At 45.3% G+C, this 20,926-nt stretch overlaps 1 protein-coding gene across 1 annotated transcript; it reads right to left on the bottom strand.

The window, feature by feature from the left end:
• Nucleotides 1–1,010: 1,010 nt before the first annotated feature.
• LOC143281130 (rhodopsin-like) lies at nt 1,011–19,489 on the bottom strand. The gene is made up of 7 exons (XM_076586160.1): nt 19,272–19,489; nt 11,988–12,124; nt 8,983–9,256; nt 7,746–8,064; nt 7,057–7,265; nt 5,430–5,700; nt 1,011–1,271 (listed from the first exon to the last, which is right to left on the bottom strand). Exons 1-7 carry the CDS (start codon nt 19,487–19,489, stop codon nt 1,011–1,013), a joined length of 1,689 nt encoding a protein of 562 aa, XP_076442275.1.
• Nucleotides 19,490–20,926: the final 1,437 nt, after the last annotated feature.

Here is a 20,926-nt window from a genome sequence, read left to right on the forward strand (position 1 = left end):
GCATCGAGGAACATGGACAATTTTCCGATGAAACTTAATGTAAATAGTACAGACACACGTCAAACTTGAAGGTACTGTTGACATACCAAACGTTGCCCTCGCTCTGCACCCTCCACATCCCTATTCACACACCCACACACCCACACACACACACACACACTTTTTCTGGGTTTCTTTTTGTTGTTTTTTGTTGTTGTTTTTTTTATAAACCGGGAGTGAGTGGGTAGGTGGGTTGAGTAACGAACTAAATGAAATCATCGGTTTCACGAGGTTGCCTAGATCAGTAACGTGGTTTCCTTGCTTCACGTTTGTTCAGTTGTCTTCATTTGCGTGTTGTTGTTGTTTTTGTTTTGTTTATTATTCGTTTCCTTTATGCCGGATCATTGATACTAGTGTCCACGTTTGCCCGTGTTCTTCTCCTTCATCTTGTTTGCATGTGATCTCCAGTCTGGTTCCAATATCTTGATCTGGAAATGTTTGTAAATATCTACAGTCCATCCGCTATTTTCACAGTTCCCTCATTGTTCTGATGAAGCAGGCTTTTTATCCTGGTCTTAGGGTTTGGCTTGTTCCTTTGGTTTGTGTCGTGGTATTGCAGGATGTTGGTGGATGCTGATTCGGCGAAGCCCGCATTTTTACGAGGCTGTTTGTGGTGGAGGTGTGTATGACTGTTGTCTTTTATCCCTGGAAACATGTGGTCAGTGGTAAGTGTGGTCCAGATGCTGTCAGTGTCGGGGGTGAGACAGGCTGTGAGATGATCACAGCTGCTGTACACGTACCTGCTCTGCAATGTCACGCTATCACTGTTGACCCGGCACCACGCACCTGCACCACCACCACCACCCTTGTCCGCACCTCCACTGTCCTCTTCTAACAGAAGACCGTTAAAACCACCGTAAACTCTTTCCTCAGCAGACCATCCCCTGAACAGTGGCTTGCCTATGGCAGCAGCTTCCCGGTCTTTGTGATCCTTGCTCCACATGACGTAGGGAAGAGCCGACACCCCCACCCTAGTCTTCCTGATACGCCTCATTGACATGCGGGTAAACCTGTGCCTCGGTCGTGGTGACCTGGTTGGCCTCGGGGCAGGTAGTGGCGGAAGGGCCGTCCTCTGTGACGGGCAGGCGTTCATCAGACTCTGGGGCAGCAGCAGCTGGCGCCATCTGGGGGGTGCCAGGCTGAGACACGCTCCTGCTGACAGGGGGTGCTGGTGGGGGTGGGTGAGGGAGGACATTGGCAGGCACGGCTCCCTGGCTGATGGCATAGATTGCCTGCACGAAGAGGACAACCTTCTGCACAACCTACTCACAACCTACTCACGCTACATCGATCAGCTACAGGTTAAACTGGTCAGTATGGTCACATCACGACACGAACCGAAAGCAAGAATCGAAGAACAACTACTCCACATGGCATCAAATGAAGTGGACAGTTGACGTCCGAACCACATAAAAAGTACTTTAAGAGAATAAATACACAGAATGATGTACACTGAAACACACTGTACATATCTAACTGAAGGTGGGGAAAATGCTAACAAGAGAAAACAAAACAATGCAAGAGTAATATGCTGTCAGCGAGAACCAAGCAGAAAGCATCATATAAAATATATTCAGACTACAAGCATGACAACAGTATCAGTTGTAAATCTGATAGATGTGTTTCGACCAAGAAAAGCAAAATTGGACCCCTGCCAGAAACAAGCAAATAAACCCAAAACGAAGACTGAGGAGTGCTGAAATTCAGTAAAATCAATAACAGTCAGTCATAAAAAAAGCAAACAGAAATAAGTGACAAACGTGGAATTGCAACGGAATGATATAATAATAATAATAATAATAATAATGGATACTTATATAGCACACTATCCAGAAATCTGCTCTAGGTGCTTTACAAAAACGCTTTTGATAACATAAAACATTATATCTATGTTACATACTCACACCAAAATGTGACCACACACACACACACACACACACACACACACACACACACACACGCACGCACGCACGCACGCACGCACACTCAACTGCATACATACATTTTAACATACATGTGTATCTAACAGCTACCCTAACACATACGCACACATAGGCAGGCACAAACTTACATAAACACACGCACACATATATATAGTCAGAAGAAGAAGAAGAAAACTCCACAGATAAAAAATGAACAAAAGACGTTGGTTGTCTACAACACAGAAGAAAAAATGAAATCAAATCGCTGAAGATGTGAGGAAGGGATCGATAGGGAAGCAGGTATATGGCTGGGGAGAATTCCAACACACTCTTTTTCCGTACTACATGTTCGACAGAGCGTCATGTCGTACTCGGGAAAAATCAGATCCATTTCCGCAAGTTTCAGTTCAGTTTCAGTGTCAGAGTGCAGTCTGACCTGTAAACAGTGCACCACATCTGATGTTGAAAAAAAAGAAGAAGACGAAAAAAAAAGAAGAAAAACAACAGCAGACGCCTGGTCTTTACGTATACCCAACGCGCTGATCACGCATGTTGCGGCATAATCATATCATCGCCCTGCACATAAAATTGTCGCGGGGACAATATATAGAGATCTTCACTGCACATATTGTCGCCCTTCAGCACATATATGTTGTTGCCAGCGGCAATATATATAATTATGCAGGAAGGGTCACTACCAAAACTCAACTGCACTTGCGACAACATATGTAGGCGATAATACGTTTTCGGCATATATAATGTCGCAGGTTATCACCACTATATACAGTTGTGTGGTGTTCTTTGTTCGTATGCACACGAGCATGTGAGTTTGTGTGTGTGTGTGTGCTTGTTCGTATGATTGTATGCGTGCGCGTGTATTTAGTGTATGTGTGTGAAAGTACGTGCATGCTGAAACGACAGCATTTGTGTGTCTGTAGAGGTGGTCACGTAGGGACGGGGGTGGGGGTGGGGTATGTACGCAGGAAAAGTTGGCGTGAGTGAATGTATGTGAGGGAGTTACTGTGAGTACATGCTTGTGTGTTTGTGTGTGTGTGTGTGCGTGTGTGTGTTCGCGCGCGCGCGCGCGCGCACTGTTATCTGCGATAGGTGAGCTAACAGCCTGTCATCGGCGCTAGACTGGGTCGTAAAAGTTATGAAGTTTGATTCGATCGTAAAAGCTACAGTGGGTGGGTTGAACAACTCAGGTGTGGCTACTGACTGAGAAATATGTTCTGTATGGGGGGTAGAGGGTTTTGGGGGTGGGAGTGGGGCATCTCGGCCCTATATACCCTCCACCCCCCCACCCCGGGCCCCCCACCTCCCGACCCTTCTCGATTTTTGTGCGAAAAAGAGTTTGAGAATGTTTGCAGCGCGCGCGCGTGTGTGTGTGTGTGAGTGCGCCTGCGCGCAGTTGTTTCATTTGTGACAGCCTCTTCGTGTTTTGGCGACAGTCGGTTGGTCAGAATCATGGTTTTACAACTCCCACGGTGAGCAACGCGCGGGTGGGGTCATAAAGCATAAAGCTTGAGGAGCCTGTGTTGGGGCGGTTGGGTTGTGGACTGTGTGTGTGTGTGTGTGTGTGTGTGTGTGTGTACGGTCAATCAATCAATCAATTTATCTATACATATATATATATCCGTGCACACACACACACACACACACACACACACACACACAGAGGCTGTGTGTGAGAGTGAAAGAGAGACAGACAGACAGACGGACAGATGGTCCATTGAATATTGTCCAGAGAGATCGATCGAAATGAATGGGGGATGATTTACAATGAATGACTGAGAGAATTAAATAATGAATTTTATTCGAAGGTTTTGGTTTTCTGAGGGAAGTAAACAATCCTTTTATTTTTTACTCAGCGGCATCGAAGATACTCATAGTCCCAAACTCTTAACGGCATCTGCCTCCACAGAAGTAGGTGGACAGTTTACACAGGCGACATAACATGCCGCAACTCACGCCTTCCGCGAAAGCAGTTGCATTAATCATCCAGCTCTACTCTTGGAAATATACTTACCACTACCACCACCACCTAAATGACAGCTAATTTCACGGACACAAAAGGTCGAGCAGTTTCAATTCAGTTTCAAAGCAACAATCCACTGATACAGCTTACGCCTCTCCACGTACAGCTGTTAAAAAATAGAAAACGTGAGAAAAAAAAAAATAATAAAGGGGCCGGAATGGGGGAGCATCAAGACTTACCGCTGTCAGGCCTTGAGGGCCTATTAAATGCTGCATGGGGGAAAAAAGAAGAAGAAAAAGAAAGAAGCACACGGCTAAATCGGCGATGAGCTGCGTTCGTATGGATACCGGTAATCGCACGAATGTCTTGTGAAGCGTCGTCGTTGCAGCCTCGCGGTGTTGGCATTGAAGCGGTATGTTGGTGGACGTCACGAAACGCGCGCTTTCTAATATCTGTACATCGTGGCGATGGAGCCGAAGCGTCAGTGGAAAAAGGGACAAAGTTATCGTTTAAAATGCAGACAGTGCTGTCCTGTGTGGGGGGGAAGCTGCTATTCGTTTACACAGTAGTGGTTACCGTCAGACCGTCCGTCCCCTCTGATACCAGTAACGTCTTTATCTCTGAAGGGAGAACGGTTCATTCACATTCGAGTTGGTACACCTCAGACCCCTCTGCCTCTAACACCCCCCACCCCCTTCACCACTGTCTTTCATAATATATATATATATATATGATATAAAGGATAGATAGATCTGCTGTCTTTGGCGCCGCACAAATGAACGGCTGTTCACCAGAGATTCCTCCGGGTACCTTGGTTGTGTGTCAAAGCCTGGGTCTCTTAGAATAGTTTGCCTGTCCATTCTGCTACGTGTTCAGTCCATTTGCTATTGTTTTTTCCCTTCCGTCTCTCCTCCTTCAACAATCTATTGGAGAATTGTTTCAGGAAACAATTGGATCTTGTTAAGTGGCCATATTAGGAAAGCTTTCTTTTCTTAACGGATGTTAGCAGATTTTCATAAAGTCCAGTGTGCTGCTTGATGGTTTGGTGCACTTGTTCACTGGTCATGTGATCAGTGTCTCTGGTATTCATTATCTTGCCATAACACATAATTTCTGTGGCTTGAATTATTCTTTCCAAATCATTTCCATTGTATATGATAATATATATATACGTGTGTGTGTTTGTGTGTGTGTGTGTGTGTGTGTGTGTGTGTGTGTGTGTGTGTGTGTTTTGTAGGACAGAGCGAACCAGAACCTCGCCATATCATTAAGGTTCTCACCGCAAAGGAAAATTAGGAACGATCCTCCTGAAACAAAAGCCAAAATCAACACGTGGGCACAATTGTATGTGCAATTGGAGGCGATGACCAGGCCCGATACCCGTCTTTTAAAATATATGTTAAAAGAAAAAAAACGAAAATAAATATGCGAGTGCGTCAGGGAGAAGAGTGGTGGGCCTCAGAGGAGTCAGTGCACGTTATCATAGTCACCTGCTGGGCCGCGGGGGGAAGCTGAGCACCGTATTGGGCCAGGAACTGAGGCGGGATGATGACGGGCACCTGCCGGGACACGTGAGCACTGGCCATGCCCACGAAGGCCTGCAGCAGCTCGCCGATGAGGGCGCCGTTGGACTTCCCGCCGGCGGCAACCCCCGCCTCAGCCTGCCCGTCCATTTTCTTCATTCTCAGGCTGACGTGGCGCTCGCCGCCGGCCTCGCCGGGGTTGGAGGTATAGGCCGAATCACTTAGGTCGGACACTTCACTGAGGACAGGCAGTGAGGGACAGATGACTTGGTTCTGCGTGCCGCAGTATACATGGTGTACAGCGTGGTGAATGGTCTTCGGAACAGTGCTTTTGTTTATAAAGACTAGGCTACAGACTTTTCACTCAGTTTCAGTCGTGCGAATACTCATATATACTTATCAGTTGTTTGTTTGCAGCTCTTTGGTTTTTTTATTTGTTTTCAGTGGGAGAGCATTTGGACGTTAATTACCAACGCCACATTATTCAAGAATTCAAATGTTTTAATATAAATATGTGGGAGCTTTCAGACAGAAAAGATAACTGTCAATTTCTCCAAGCGCTCAATGTTATGAATGAGTTTAGAGAGACAGAGGTTTATCACGAAATCGGGCTTAGCTGTTCTTGATCACACTTTTTTCTCCAACATTGAAAGTGCTGCGTATTGACTCATGCTGAATCAATCTGGTATTTTGTATGATTCTAACATTTCTTACCAAGGTCTGAAGTAAAACTTTTACACGACATTGCTAAACGTTTTGGTATTGTATTTCCATTCATATTCTTTTCAGATCCTCTGAATCAGATCATTATACTATATTTCAGTACAAGAACCCTAAAGTCTCTCTCTTTCTCTCTCTTTGCGTCTGTTTCTATCTGACTGCCTCTGTCTCTCTTTCTTTCTGACTCTCTCTCTCTCTCTCTCTCTCTCCCCTCCAACCCCCTGTGTGTGTGTGTGTGTGTGTGTGTGTGTGTGTGTGTGTGTGTGTGCCATCATTGTTACACATTTGCACTTGGTTCTCTCTGTCTCTCTCTGTGTCTCTCTGTCTTTTCAAAACGGAAAATGATACTGAGATGAAAAATCGCGCGAAATAACAGTTCAAAATCGAAACATGCGTTCAACGAACACCGACCAAGTACTGCGGGAAGAAGCCGGGTATGTTAACAAACATTGACAAACAAAAACTAATTTATATCAGTAATGACAACTAATGGTCACATACAAACCACACCAGAAAGGACAATACAATCAATATTACGAAAACTGAATATCATGAATTTCATACAGTCATCCATAAATGTCAATATCCCCCACCCACATCCCCCTTACGCTCTCCAAAAAACAAAACAGAAAAAAGGAGAGAGAGAGAGAGGTTTGCTCATATCAAGATCCTTTCACGGCAAAGAAAGTTCACTTGGACAACAGTGTGTGTGAGTACTGTTTTGTGTGTCGTTTGTTTTTATCTTCCCCCACCCCACCCCCATCTATCTGTTATAAATAATGGGCGAACGTCAACTGGAGCAGCTCCTGCAATCAGAAACCACAAAACTCTAAACCCGCCCATGCACCGACCCACCCGGTATGGCAGAACCCACCTTGACACATTGCTGACTGCGCCTCCAGGGGCGTTAGAGTTGACGCTGTCCACGCGGGACACCTTGGACCTGTTAGTGTCGGCCACCGAGTCGCTTTCCTTCTGCGAGTACCGGCAACAGCACAGCAGCCAGGGGAAGCGGGTGTTGAGCACCTCCCGGAAGCGGGGGTGGCTGAGGGCGTAGATGATGGGGTTATGCATGGCGGATGCCTGTGACAATGGGGGCTGGTGAGGGTCTGGTATTCAGAGATCATTAATCACTTGTGCTGGAACTTTCGTGACTGGAACTTCCACGAGTTATGGAGCTTTGTAACCTGATGAGGAATGTGTCTGGAACTGCTTATATAGCATGTGAGCGGACTGACCTTTATACATATATTACGTGCGGTGAGACGTGCGTGTGGAGCATCTACATGAATGGACTGCACGCCCCCCCCCCCCCTCCACCCCCCCCCCCCCACCGTCCTCCCTCCCCTTTTTTTTATTCTTTAAAAAAATTTTTTTTTTAATGCGGTAGAAACGTGGCATCCACGTGAAACATAATTATTCACGGACTGGTGAGCTCTTACAGTTTTTATAACATATTATTGCTGTGCGAAAATTTGTAGTGCTTAAGTTATCGATTATCTTTTTATTAATTTATTTTCTATCATTCATTTATTTGCTAATTCACTTACGAACAACACCCACCTTAGCGAACATGACAGGGAGCTCAGAGACGTAGGGCGTAACGTAGTGGGCGGGGCCAAACTGAGCCACAAGGGCCACCGTAGCGTAGGGCATCCAGGACAGAAGGTAGGTGACGATGATGGTCATGGCGATCTTCGCCGTCTTGATCTCTGCTTTCTGCTGAGCCTGGCTCTGGCGGATCTCGGCGTTGAGTTTCTTGGCCATCTTGCCCATCTCCTTCTCGTGGCGCGCCACCGTCCGGTAGATGAAGAAATAACAGAACACGATAGCACCCAGCGGTACAGCGAAGCCACAGATGTAGAGGCACATGATGTACGATCTGGAGGATATAAAACATTAAAAGGCATATATTTTTTTCTATTTTTTCTTCTTCTTTTTCTTAGTAGTAGTAGTAGTAGTAACAGTAGTAATAGTAGATCATTATCATTATTGTTGTTATCATTGTAGTAGTAGTAGTAGTAGTATCATTATCACCACCATCACCATATCATCACCATCATCATCGTCATCATCATCTTCTTCTGTTCCGTCCCTGTTGATTACCGCACATCCTGAATGCTCACCCCGAAAAGCTGAACGAATTATGGTTGCCTATATGGCGGGGTAAAACCTGTCAAACCCGTGAGATTCCACTCGTAGATACGAGTGAACGTGATACATTCAGCCCATGAACGCATCAGAAGAGGCATACGTCTCAATCCCCTGAACACAGTCACGCTACCTGGGCTCATTCTGTCACAAGCCCCGATGTGGGGGATGGTGTGGGGGATCAAGGATAAAACAAAACAAAACATACTTCTACCACTACTACTACTACTACTACTACTACAAATAACAAGAAGAAGAATAATTCAATAAATAAGCGATACCAAACGTGCCCTAAGTAAACGAGATATCCAACTATCAATCTGACATGTTAAGCTGAAGACTTAAATACCCGTCTAATAACACTTCTAGGGAATAGACGTTAAACTGAAAATATCACTAACAAAATGCATGAAATGGTGCCTGCTTAGCACAGTTGGAAGACAGAACTCAAAATGTTGCGAGTTCGAATCACAGCCACCCACCCTAAAAACTGTCATTCTCGCTACCGCTCTAAATGGTTGGGGTTTTTTTGTTCAAGGCGCCAGTGTAATGCTAGGTCCACACCCTACTTTCTTGGGACACTAATCCCCGTCGGTCGTATCCATTGAGATGGGTGTCGACGTGAAAGTCCAATATAACTGTTTTACACCTGAAGTAGTCGGTGCGGGTGAGGTAGTCAAACGTGCATGAGGTCTGGAATCCCTCAGGGATGTAAGCCCCCCATCCGAAGAGGGGTGGGAGGGTCCAGGTGATGCTCCACACCCACACCAGCACGATCATGACGAAGGCCTTGTGGTAGCTGAGGGTGCGGGCCGCCTTTATGGGTTTTGCGATGACGTTGTAGCGGTCAATGGCGATCACGGCCATGGTGTTTATGGACAACAGGCCGAAGACACCACCCACCAGGCCGTACAGCTCACAGGCTGCAAGAACCAACAGATAGAAGGGAAAAGAATAAGAGAATGAATCGAAGAAACTGTAACCAAACCAAACAGAACGACTTGAAGCAATTAAAGCGACTGCGCGTCATTTTGGTTGAATTAATGATTGGGTCCTCTTGTCAACATTATCTTTATTGTCACAGGTGTTAGTTTTATCACCTCTGCTACCTGTACCTCCACTCCTCCAAAACCATTATCTGGCATTCATGTAATATACGTACACACTTTTGTATATGTCATTATATTTAGCAAGATAACATACGTAAACGTAAATGAACACACACACACACGCACACACACGCACACACACACACACACACACACACACACACGCTCTCTCTCTCTCTCTCTCTCTCACACACACACACACACACACACACACACACACACACAGATAGGCAGGGAGACAGGAGAGACATATCAAATAGACCGAAACACAGAGAAACACAAGCGCAACGTGCACGAAAATGAAGACATGCGTTGTCAATCAGATCTTCCGAAAACAAATAAATTAAATCAAACATATAATCTCATCAGCGAAGACAAACTTCTTTTCTTCTCAAGTTCTCGATGCCACATACACCAAATCTCTTTATTCTATCATGTCAAATCTTCTTGGCACTGCAAAAAAGACTCATCTTCCTCCTGCCTACACTTTATCTCAACTCCCCAATGTCTTCTCCTCTTTCTTTTTCGACAAAGTCCAAAATATTCGTACGAGCTTAGACCAGATGCCTTTCCAACCTGCTTATTCTGATCCTCAATTCAACGGCACTCCTCTCCATTCCTTCAATCCATTGACTGAAACAGAAGTGAATGAAACCCTGAAAGAAATGACAATAAAATCCTGTGAACTCGATCCTATACCAGCCTCCGTCTTTTCCCAGTGTGTCTCACAGCTTCTCCCCATAATCACCAATATTGTCAACTCATCCCTTCTAACTAGAACGTTTCCATCCACTTTCAAAACTGCAATCGTCCGGCCTCTTCTGAAGAAACCCAACCTTGATGCAAATATTTAGAAAAATTATCGATCAGTTTCTAACCTTCCTTTCCAGTCCAAACTCCTTAAAAAATCTGTGTTGTGCAGCTCAACAACCACCTTTGTTTCAACAATCTCCTTCACCCTTTTCAGTCTGCATATCGTGCTGACCACAGCACCCAAACCACTCTCCTTCACACCCTGAACAATCTACTGCTAGCGTCCGACTCAGGAAAAATTTCCCTTCTCACTCTTCTCGACTTAGCCGCCTTTGATACGATAGACCATTCAATCCTTCTTTCCCGTCTTCATTTTATATTAGGCATCAACGGCACTGTTCTCAACTGGTTCAAATCTTATCTCACTGATCTATTCCAGTCTGTCATCGTCGATAATTTCCAGTCTGAAACTGTTAAACTCAAACACGGAGTCCCACAGGGATCTGTTTTAGGCCCAGTTCTCTTCACACTGTACACTGCTCCTCTCGCTGAAATTATAAACCACCACAATGTTAGTCATCATTCCTATGCTGATGACACTCAACTTCAGAAGAGTGATACGCCTGATAAATTGTCCTCGCTCTTGCAAGAAACATCTGAATGCTCAGTGGACATTCAAAACTGGATGACTCTAAATAAGTTACAACTGAACGCAGACAAAACCGAAGCAATGATCATAGGAACAAAAACTCTCTTCCATCACAGCTGACAAAATCAAACTTGGCAGTACATCCATCCTTCTTTCTAGCTCAGTCAGGAACCTCGGCGTTTTCCTTGACAACATACTGTCCATGCAAAAATTTATCAGTCAGACATGTCAAGCCAGCTACTGTCAAATGCGACGCATCAGTTCCACTCGGAAATATCTGTCCACCGACGCAACATCTACACTTGTCGTTTCTCTCATTCTTTCTCGCCTTGACTACTGTAACTCCCTATTGTCTGGTTTGCCTGCTTCATCCATTCAGTCCCTTCAGCGCATACAAAACTCTGCTGCCCGACACGTCCTCAGAAAGAAAAGATCTGAGCACATCACTCCTATTATGCAACATCTCCATTGGCTCCCTGTCTCACACAGAATAAAGTAAAAGATCAGCACTCTATGTTATAAATGTATTCAAAAATCTGCCCCTTCCTATCTTTGTGGCTGCCTTCACCTCTACGCTCCATCTCGCTCTCTACGATTGGCTTCGAATCCACTCTGTTTACGCATACCCAGATTCAAACACTCCACTGTTGGACGCCGTTCTTTCTCTGTCTCTGGACCTTGTATTTGGAATGAACTTCCTCTTTCGCTTCGTCAGGCCTCCGCACTCAGCTCTTTCAAGTCTGGCCTTAAAACCCACCTCTTCACAAGATAGCCTCCCTCCCCTACCTCTTCCTTGTCTTCAGTACTTCTTCAGTTTTAGAGTTATGCATGCATGTGAATGACTGGTGTGAAAGCGCTTACATTTGTCTCTGCACAAGATTCAGCGCTATATAAATACTATCATTATTATTATTATTGTCTTGACTGAAAAAAAAATTAAATTGCATGCTATTAGAAGAGAGAGAGAGAGAGAGGGGGGGGGGGCAGCAGACACAGATAAACAGACAGTTACATGGAATGGAGACAGAAATGATAAAGACAGACAGCCGGATCGGCGGACAAACAAACAGACGAAGTAAAGAGTAAAGAGGAAAAAATGGAGAACTAAGTCAACGATTGGCTGCATGTAAGGGTGTGTCGTACCAATTTTGCCGAAGATCCATCGTTTGTTAAAGGCGGAGATGGTGAGGAGAGGGAAGCCGTTGACAGCGGAGAAGGTGAGGTCGCTGATGGCCAGGTTCACCACGTACATGTTGGACGGGCTCCTTAGGGTCTTCGTGCTGAACAAAGAACGATCACACTGTCTTCTGTCTGTCTCTGTCTGTCTGTCTTTCTGTCTCTGTCTCTGTTTAAATCTAGTTTGGCTTACTCAGGTACCACCGTATGGAACTCACTCCCAGAACGATTTAAGTAACCGCATTGCACGGTCACCTTCAAAAACACATTCCATCCCATCAAATGCCGTAATGTTTCATGTATTGTTCATCTTGTTGTCGCTGCTGTTACTAGTTTTGTACGGTTGCCTAAAAAATACCCCCACGCCCACACCCAAGCCCTCTCACCCATACCTCATGTTTCTGTCTGTCGACTGTCTGCGCGCCTCCCCCCCCCTCTCTCTCTCTCTCTCTCTCTCTCTCATATGATACTTTCATTTGCAAAATATTTATTCGAGGCAATAAATATACGGAAAACGTCCATCATCGGTCCAAATACCCATTAATCAATTAAAATTAGTATGGGTTCTATGAGGAAACATGCATAGAAAACAAGAGGCAAAGCCTTCAAGACTCACTTGTGCTTCACGCTTTATCCAGTAAAGGAATCAGGAGAAAAAAATATATTTAAAAATCGTTGAAAAGTGCTCGGTATTAAATATGATATACAAAATAAGCTTGGAAGAAAAAAACATGACAAAAAGGCGTGATCGAACCATGCATGTTCAGTTCCGAAGCAAGCAGTCTAGTCCACATTGCTGCCGTCATTCGACTAAATTTATGACTTAAAACAATATTGACGTTTTCTTCTTTCTGCGAGAAATAGCTGTGATTGTAGTGGACGTAATAACGCCGTTTAAATCATGGTTTTTGTGTGTGTTTTATCATATCTCTAGTATTCTTTTATTTCGGCGGTACAGGAGACTTTGCCATCACTTCAAGATCTCTAGATCTGCACTGACTAACCAGTCTACAACAGACTGAAAGAAACGATTGATTCAATTTTTCTTTTATGTTCATTCCAGTTAATTCAGTGTCCATTTTAGAATACCTATATGCAGTAAACAAGTCGATGGTGTCGACGGTTTAGAATTTTCGGATTTCGGAGCGAACCTCAACGAAATAAACCGTTAATGATTAGGAAATACGGCTTAGTTTGGGAGATTTACAACCTGTTATTGGTATGACTGTGATTTTTTTTTCTAATATGTTTAAGCCAAATTTGGTATTAGCGGACAAGTATTTCCAGAGAAAAGGGCAATGTTAAAGTTTACTACGGACACACAGACAGACACACAGACACACAGACACAGACACACGCACAGACACACAGACACAGACACACACACACACACACACACACACACACACACACACACACACACAACCGAACACCGTGTTAAAACATAGACTCACTTTGTTTACACAAGTGATTCAAAAAGGAAGAGTTACATTTGAATGGTCTGTCTCGACAATGTAATTCTATGAAGTGTTCGTATTTATATGATGGGTTTTGATGTTCAGGCAAAAACAATTATTTCATGATTTATATGCACTTTAGTATGTGTTTATATTGATATGACTTTTTTTTTTCACCTGTGCTGGTCAGGCAACCAGGCTAATGTCGGAACGACGAGCTAGCCTTCAACACCAAGCTTTCCCAAGCCCTCCGGCGATGGAGAAGTGGTAACGGGGACAGGCAAAGGATGCTGCTGGCAGTTCCTTGTCACGACTCTGCACGCAGGCGGCTGTGGGGTGATGGTCGTCCGCCGTAGACTGGGGCAGATGTGACGCCCGTATCCTCCCACAGTGTCAGAGCAGCCCTTGTTAGGGACAGACTGCTCTCTCCACATGGGGAAGGGGAGATAAAAGGATCCCTAAACAAAGCCTGCCTCACTTAGTACCTAGTAGAAAACCGCACCTACTTGGACATCCAACACTAGCGGTCGAAAACAACAGAAGAAAAAAACCAGGAGTCATGCCCTGACTCTGGGTGCCTGGAATGTTCGCACCCTCTTAGACAGAGACAACAAACCAGAAAGATGCACAGGAAATGCACAGAACTGGAAAGTGCATCTCCAACGGACTGCTTTTGCTCTCGCTCTGCGCGCAACAAGTGGACAAGTACAAGAACACATGGATGCACCCCGCTCGAAGCAATGGCACATGCTGGACTATGTGATTGTCTGGCAGAGGGACAGAGGTGATGTTTCCATTTCACGCTGTATGAGTGTAGCAGTCTGTTAGTCAGACTATCGCCTGGTACGCAGCAAGATGAACATCAGGCTTGCACACAAGCTCCAACACGCCAGGCAGAAACCCCCTAGGAAGCTGAACATCCACCGCCTCCCTATCACCAAGGACGTGCTGCAGCAGCAAATCCAAGTAGCTCTCCAAGAAATTCCTGCATCAACTGATGTAGAAGAGGTATGGAGCACCTTTAAAGATGCTGTGTACACAGCAGCAGCTGACACACTTGGCTTTGTACAGAGGAGCCACAAAGACTGGTTTGACGAGAACGACTCTGGAATCTCCAAGCTCCTGAACACACTGCATATACGGCATCAGGATCGCATTTCCGATAAAGACTGCCAGAGGAAGGAGAACCAGTTCTTGCAAACTAGGCAACTCGTACAAAAGAGGCTGCTTGAGATGAAGAACACCTGGTGGGAGAGAAAGTCCAAAGAGCTTCAGTCCGCTGCTGATGCTCATGACATGAAGACCTTCCATGGTGGTCTCCGAGCTGTGTATGGGCCAAGAGTCACAGGATCAACCCCTGTCGGAGCCTTGGACCAGACCACCCTCCTGACAGACAAGAAAGACATCCTTGCCCGCTGGGCAGAGCACTTCAACACCCTCCTCAACAGGGACTCGTCCGTATCTGACGAGGTAATTGCAGCCCTCCCACAGCTACCAGTCAATGACTCGCTAGCTGCCCCTCCTACCAAGGCCGAGACCCAGAAGGCCCTGAAGCTGACAACGTCAGGAAAAGCACAAGGAGCGGATGGAATCCAGGTTGACATCTACAAGTATGGAGGCGAGGTGCTGACAGACAAGCTGACCGCCCTGATCCAGTCAATCTGGGAGAGAGGGGAGGTCCCCCAGGATTTCAAGGATACTTCAAAACGTCCTCCGATAACCACCGTGGAATCTTTCTCCTCTGCATCGCTGGCAGGATCTTTGCCCGCATCATACTGAACAGACTGGTTGACCATGTCTCCAACACAGTCATCCCTGAAGCACAGTGCGGCTTCCGCTTAGGTAGGGGGACATGTGACATGGTGTTTGCCATACGCCAGCTGCAAGGGAAATGCCGTGAGCAGAGCAAGGAGCTCCACATGGTCTTTGTAGACCTGACTAAGGCCTTCGACACGGTGAACCGCCGTGGTCTGTGGAAGATCCTCCTAAAGTTCGGCTGTCCAGAGAGCCTAATCCAGCTGATTGCGTCATTCCACGATGGCATGCAGGCGAGAGTACAGGAAAATACTGACATGTCGGATCCGTTCCGTGTGGTAAATGGAGTGAAGCAGGGCTGCGTCCTGGCACTCACACTGTTCTCCATTCTCTTCTCTGCCATGCTGATTGACGCCTTCCAAGACAGTGACCGGGGCATCTACATTCAGTTTCGCACAGATGGCAAACTTTTCAACTTGCGGCGACTCCATGCCAGGCCCAGGGTCTTTGAGGCACTGTTGAGAGTGTTCCTCTTCGCTGATGACTGCGCATGCTGCACACACCCATGATGACATGCAGTTCATTATGGACAAGTTCTCAACCTCCTGCAGGCGCCTTGGACTCACCATCAGCCTCAGCAAGACCGAGTCCATGCACCAACCAGCTAGCCCACAGAACGCCAGTGCCTCCCCCCCCCCCCCACCTGCAATCAAGATCGATGACACAGAGATCAAGTCAGTCGACAAGTTTTGCTACATGGGCAGCACCCTATGCAGCAACGGAGCCCTTGATGCAGAAGTGACGCTGCGCATCGCCAAGGCCAGCTCCGCCTTTGGCAGACTCAACAACAGGCTGTGGAACAACAAAGGCATCAGGCTCAGCACCAAAATCAAAACCTACAGAGCTGTTGTGCTGACCACCTTGTTGTACTACTGTGAAACATGGGCGACGTATCGCCGTCACATTCAACAACTTGAGCAGTTTCACCAGAGATGCCTACGAAAGATCCTCGGCATAAAGTGACAAGACAGGGTCTCCAACTTCCAGGTCCTAGAGAGGAGCAGCCTGCTGATCCAGTGTCAGCTACGCTGGACAGGACACGTTGTCCGCATGACAGACAGCAGGATCCCGATGATGATTTTGTATGGCCAGCTGAAGGAAGGCCACCGCGAACTTGGAAGACCCTGCAAGCGCTTCAAGGACACCTTGAAGACAAACCTCAAAGCCTGTGGCACAGACATCGCTTCCTGGGAAACTGATGCCCTTGACCGCTCTCGCTGGAGGATGCTGCCCTCTTGTGGCATAAAAGAGAACGCTGGCCATAAAGGAGAAGCGTGAGCGAAGGAAGCAGGACTCCACTTCTGGAGACGTTTTCCCTTGCAACACCTGTGGGAAGTGCTGCTCATCCAGAATCGGCCTCTTCTCCCATATGAGGACACACACTGACAGATAAACCTGCCTGCCTACTCATCCGTCGGACCGACAGGAGACTCGATCATATTGATATGATGTGTGTCGTAAATATTCATTATATGATTTATATGTACTTTGTTTTCTGTATACTGTCCAAACCTTGGGGACAAACGACTAAAAAAAAAAAAAAAAAGCACATTACCCCCCTGTCACATGTACTTTAAGCAAATGACAAAGTGCCAAAGTGTTGCTAATCTCTTATAAGTATATTATTTATTTTTGTTTCAATTCTGTTTTTCCTTTCTGTTCCATTTTAGAATAGAATAGAATATGTCTTTATTACCAAGTGTACCGGGGCGACAAGGAATATTGGGGGAGATAGTACATAACAAGGTACGAACATAAATCGAAAACGATACACAAACAGATACAGTAGAAATTAGGATACATACAAGTGCATATCAATATAAAAACTTGTGCATACTCTCTCTCTCTCTCTCACACACACACACACACACACACACACACACACGAACGCACACGCACGCAAGCACACACACACACACACACACACACACACACACACACACACACACACACACACACACACACACACGTTTGAACAGAAGCCGCATATTACATGTGGATGGGGCTGATGACTAGATCATCAGGTAGATGGTTGTTGATTTTTATCTGTTTTGCACCATTTTGTTCTGACTAGTACCAAATATGTCACTAGAGCGTTACAGTTAATGACATCGAACATTTCAGTGTTCAGTTCGATCAATGTTCTAGATGAAGTTTTCTTACAATCTCTCTCTCTCTCTCTCTCTCTCTCTCTGTGTGTGTGTGTGTGTGTGTGTGTGTGTGTGTGTGTGTGTGTGTGTGTGTGTGTGTGTGTGTGTTCCACCTACGACAACATTTTCCCAATGTATTTTCTTTCATTTCCCTATCTTATGAAGTTTTCTTTGGTAAAGAACATGTTCTCCCATCATTGCCATGTGTGTGTCAGTACAGTAGTATATTCACATTTGCAATAGTGTGTTATTTCATATCATACAATGTACACACACAGACACACACACACGCACACACAGATATATATGTATATATATATATATATATATATATATATATATATATATATATGTATATATATGCATATATATACACATATATACATATATATATATATATATCAATAATATGTATGTGTATGCGTGCGCGCGCGCGCGCGCGCGAGTGTGTGTGTGTGAGAGAGAGAGAGTGTATGTGTGCCGTGGTGTGTGTATTATGTGTGTTTGTCTTTGTTTTCGTTTCTATTTTGTTCTTTTTTTATCCTATGTATTTTACAAACACCATGCTTGTCCCTGTCTGTGCATGTGTTTGTGTATGTTTACTTTTTCCTTATGCATTTCTTTTAGCACCATGCTTTGGGTTTCACTTAGTATTGTGAAGTGTAGACCCTGTTCAGGGCGGGGACTGGATGTGAAAAACATACCAGTGCTTATCTATTCTCATCGAAATAAAGAATTTTGTCTTGTCTTGTCTCCTCTGGTCTATTTTTTCAAGTCAAGCTAACGCATGTATTCATTTTTGTGCATTGATACGCGTGCGTGCAAGGGTGCGCACGTTTCACTTCTATGTGTATGGGTAGATGTATTCGCGTACATGTATTTGGTGTGTGTTGTGTGTGTGTGTGTGTGTGTGTGTGTGTGTGTGCGTGCGTGCGCGCGCGCGTGCGCACATAAATGTTTGTGTGTGCGTGTGCGTGTTCGTGTGCGTGTGTGTGTGTGTGCGCGCGCGCGTGTGTGTGTGTTGACAAGGTCTCACTGTATGATATAATATACATACCGCATTTCTAAGCTGATTGATCTTTTTTCTAAACTGAAAACTCTTTTTTCTCAAATTTTGTATGTTCTTACCTTTTGCTCTGCCTCCGAATCTTTAACTTACTTTGCTTGTTCGGGGTTTTTTTCTGTGTGTCCATTTCCTTCTGATCAACTCATTGGACAACCATGTGCTGTGATGAGACGGACAAAACTACAGAAAGAAATAAGCAGAAAAACAAACAAAAGAGTATCCTGCATGCAGTGTACAGGGACCAGTTGTCTGAACGAAAAGTCGGAACAAAAGCTGAAGAACCATCAAAAGAAAACGAAATTAAACACAAGAAAGAAAGAAAAAATTTAAAAAAAGAAACAACCAAACAAAAATAAACCGAGATGAAGATGAACTGTAGAAAGCAAAGAAGAAAGGGAGAAAGAAAGAAAAAAGACATAAATTAATAAACAAAGAAAAGGAAATGTTTGATTCAAATATACTGCTTGGGCTATCTGTATTTAAAACATTACGAACATATTAAGAAGACTTAGGAACATGCTTTATTGATCACACCCTTTAACATTTATTCATTCCAGTAAGTTTTTCGAACTGTCTGTATGCTTTGCTTTCTAGTTTTTGTTGCTCGTTTACAATTTGTAAAATGAATTTGATTAAAGGTTCCAACTTGCCGAGCGAAAATTGTATTACATTTTTGTTTTTGTAGCGACAGAGCGCAGAACTGGTACAGACCCACCAATCATGGCTACATATCAAAACGAAAGCCATTGTTGCCATCACTCACGTCCCAAAGATATATATGACGAGCAGGTTGCCCAGAGTGCCGCTGATGCCAACGAAGGTGATGAACACACCGATTGCGTAGTGCCAGACGTCCGGGACCAGGGGAAACTGCTTCCAGTGGGGGTGGATGAAGAGGTCGTAAGTGTCATAGATGTGTGTGATGTTGGACATTGTCGATGTTGTCGTGTCCACAACGGCAGTTGTCACCACAGTGTTCATTATGGTGCCTTTTGTTATTTTCCTGTGGAGTAAAGTGCATGAACTGTGCTCATGTTTATTCATTCAAGGAGCGGATAGGGGATGGGGATAGAGGGGGAGGAGGGGGGGGGGGGGGTAAGAGAGGCGAGGAACGAACCGTTTTGTCGTTTGGAAAATGAATTCTCTCTCTCTCTCTTCGCTCCTCACCGATGCAGATGAGACAGTCACACATTCGAACAGAAGAATTGTCATGGTATTAGTAAACAAACCATTTTACAATATATTTTTTTTCGTGAACGACATTAACAAATTGAACTTGAATGAACAAGGCTGTTCACAGTATTTTTGTGGACTAAATTGCCCTCTGATATTTTTCAGTCCTGAACAATCTAACACGAACTGGACTTCATTGTGGACAGGGTATCTTACATATGTCGCCTACAGCGATACTAATGAGAGAAAACACCAGAAGCACTAAATACGCTATGTATGTACGGAGTCTCTGGTCGGACCGACGGATGAGTTGGCAGGCAGGCTTATCTGTTGGTGTGTGTCCTCATATGGGAGAAGAGGTCGATTCTGGATGAGCAGCACTTCCCACAAGTGTTGCAAGGGGAAACGTCTCCAGAAGTTGAGCCCTGCTTCCTTCGCTCACGCTTCTCCTTAATGGCCAGCGTTTTCTTGTTTTCAAACGTCTTCATGCCACTAGAGCGCAGCATCCTCCAGCGAGAGCGGTCAAGGGCATCAGTTTCCCAGGAAGCGATGTCTATGTCACAGGCTTTGAGGTTTGTCTTCAAGGTGTCCTTGAAGCGCTTGCAGGGTCTTCCAAGTTCGCGGTGTCCTTCCTTCAGCTGGCCATACAAAATCATCTTCGGGATCCTGCTGTCTGTCATGCGGACAACGTGTCCTGTCCAGCGTCGCTGACACTGGATCAGCAGGCTTTCGATGATGGGCAGGCCGCTCCTCTCTAGGACCTGAAGGTTGGAGACCCTGTCTTGCCACTTTATGCCGAGGATCTTTCGTAGGCATCTCTGGTGAATCTGCTCAAGTTGTTGAATGTGACGGCGATACGTCGTCCATGTCTCACAACAGTGCAACAAGGTGGTCAGCACAACAGAACTGTAGGTTTTGATTTTGGTGCTGAGCCTGATGTCTTTGTTGTTCTACAGCCTGTTGTTGAGTCTGCCAAAGGCGGAGCTGGCCTTGGCGATGCGCAGCGTCACTTCTGCATCAAGGGCTCCGTTGCTGCATAGGGTGCTGCCCATGTAGCAAAACTTGTCGACTGACTTGATCTCTGTGTCATCGATCTTGATTGCAGGTTGGGGGAAAGCTCTGGCGTTCTGTGAGCTAGCTGGTTGGTGCATGGACTCGGTCTTGCTGAGGCTGATGGTGAGTCCAAGGCGCCTGCAGGAGGTTGAGAACCTGTCCATAATGAACTGCATGTCATCATGGGTGTGT

Source organism: Babylonia areolata, chromosome 1 (assembly GCF_041734735.1).
Source record: "Babylonia areolata isolate BAREFJ2019XMU chromosome 1, ASM4173473v1, whole genome shotgun sequence".
NCBI lineage: Eukaryota > Metazoa > Mollusca > Gastropoda > Neogastropoda > Buccinidae > Babylonia > Babylonia areolata.

Bases quoted from the DNA above. Each gene is read 5' to 3' on its own strand.
- LOC143281130 (XM_076586160.1), bottom strand. From the start codon at position 19,489: ATGAACACTGTGGTGACAACTGCCGTTGTGGACACGACAACATCGACA. The intron at 8,065-8,982 runs GTGTAAAACAGT...TATATCCTCCAG, and splicing joins ACCCGCACCGACTACTTCAG to ATCGTACATCATGTGCCTCT. The intron at 7,266-7,745 runs GTGGGTGTTGTT...CCATTGTCACAG, and splicing joins TCCCTGTCATGTTCGCTAAG to GCATCCGCCATGCATAACCC.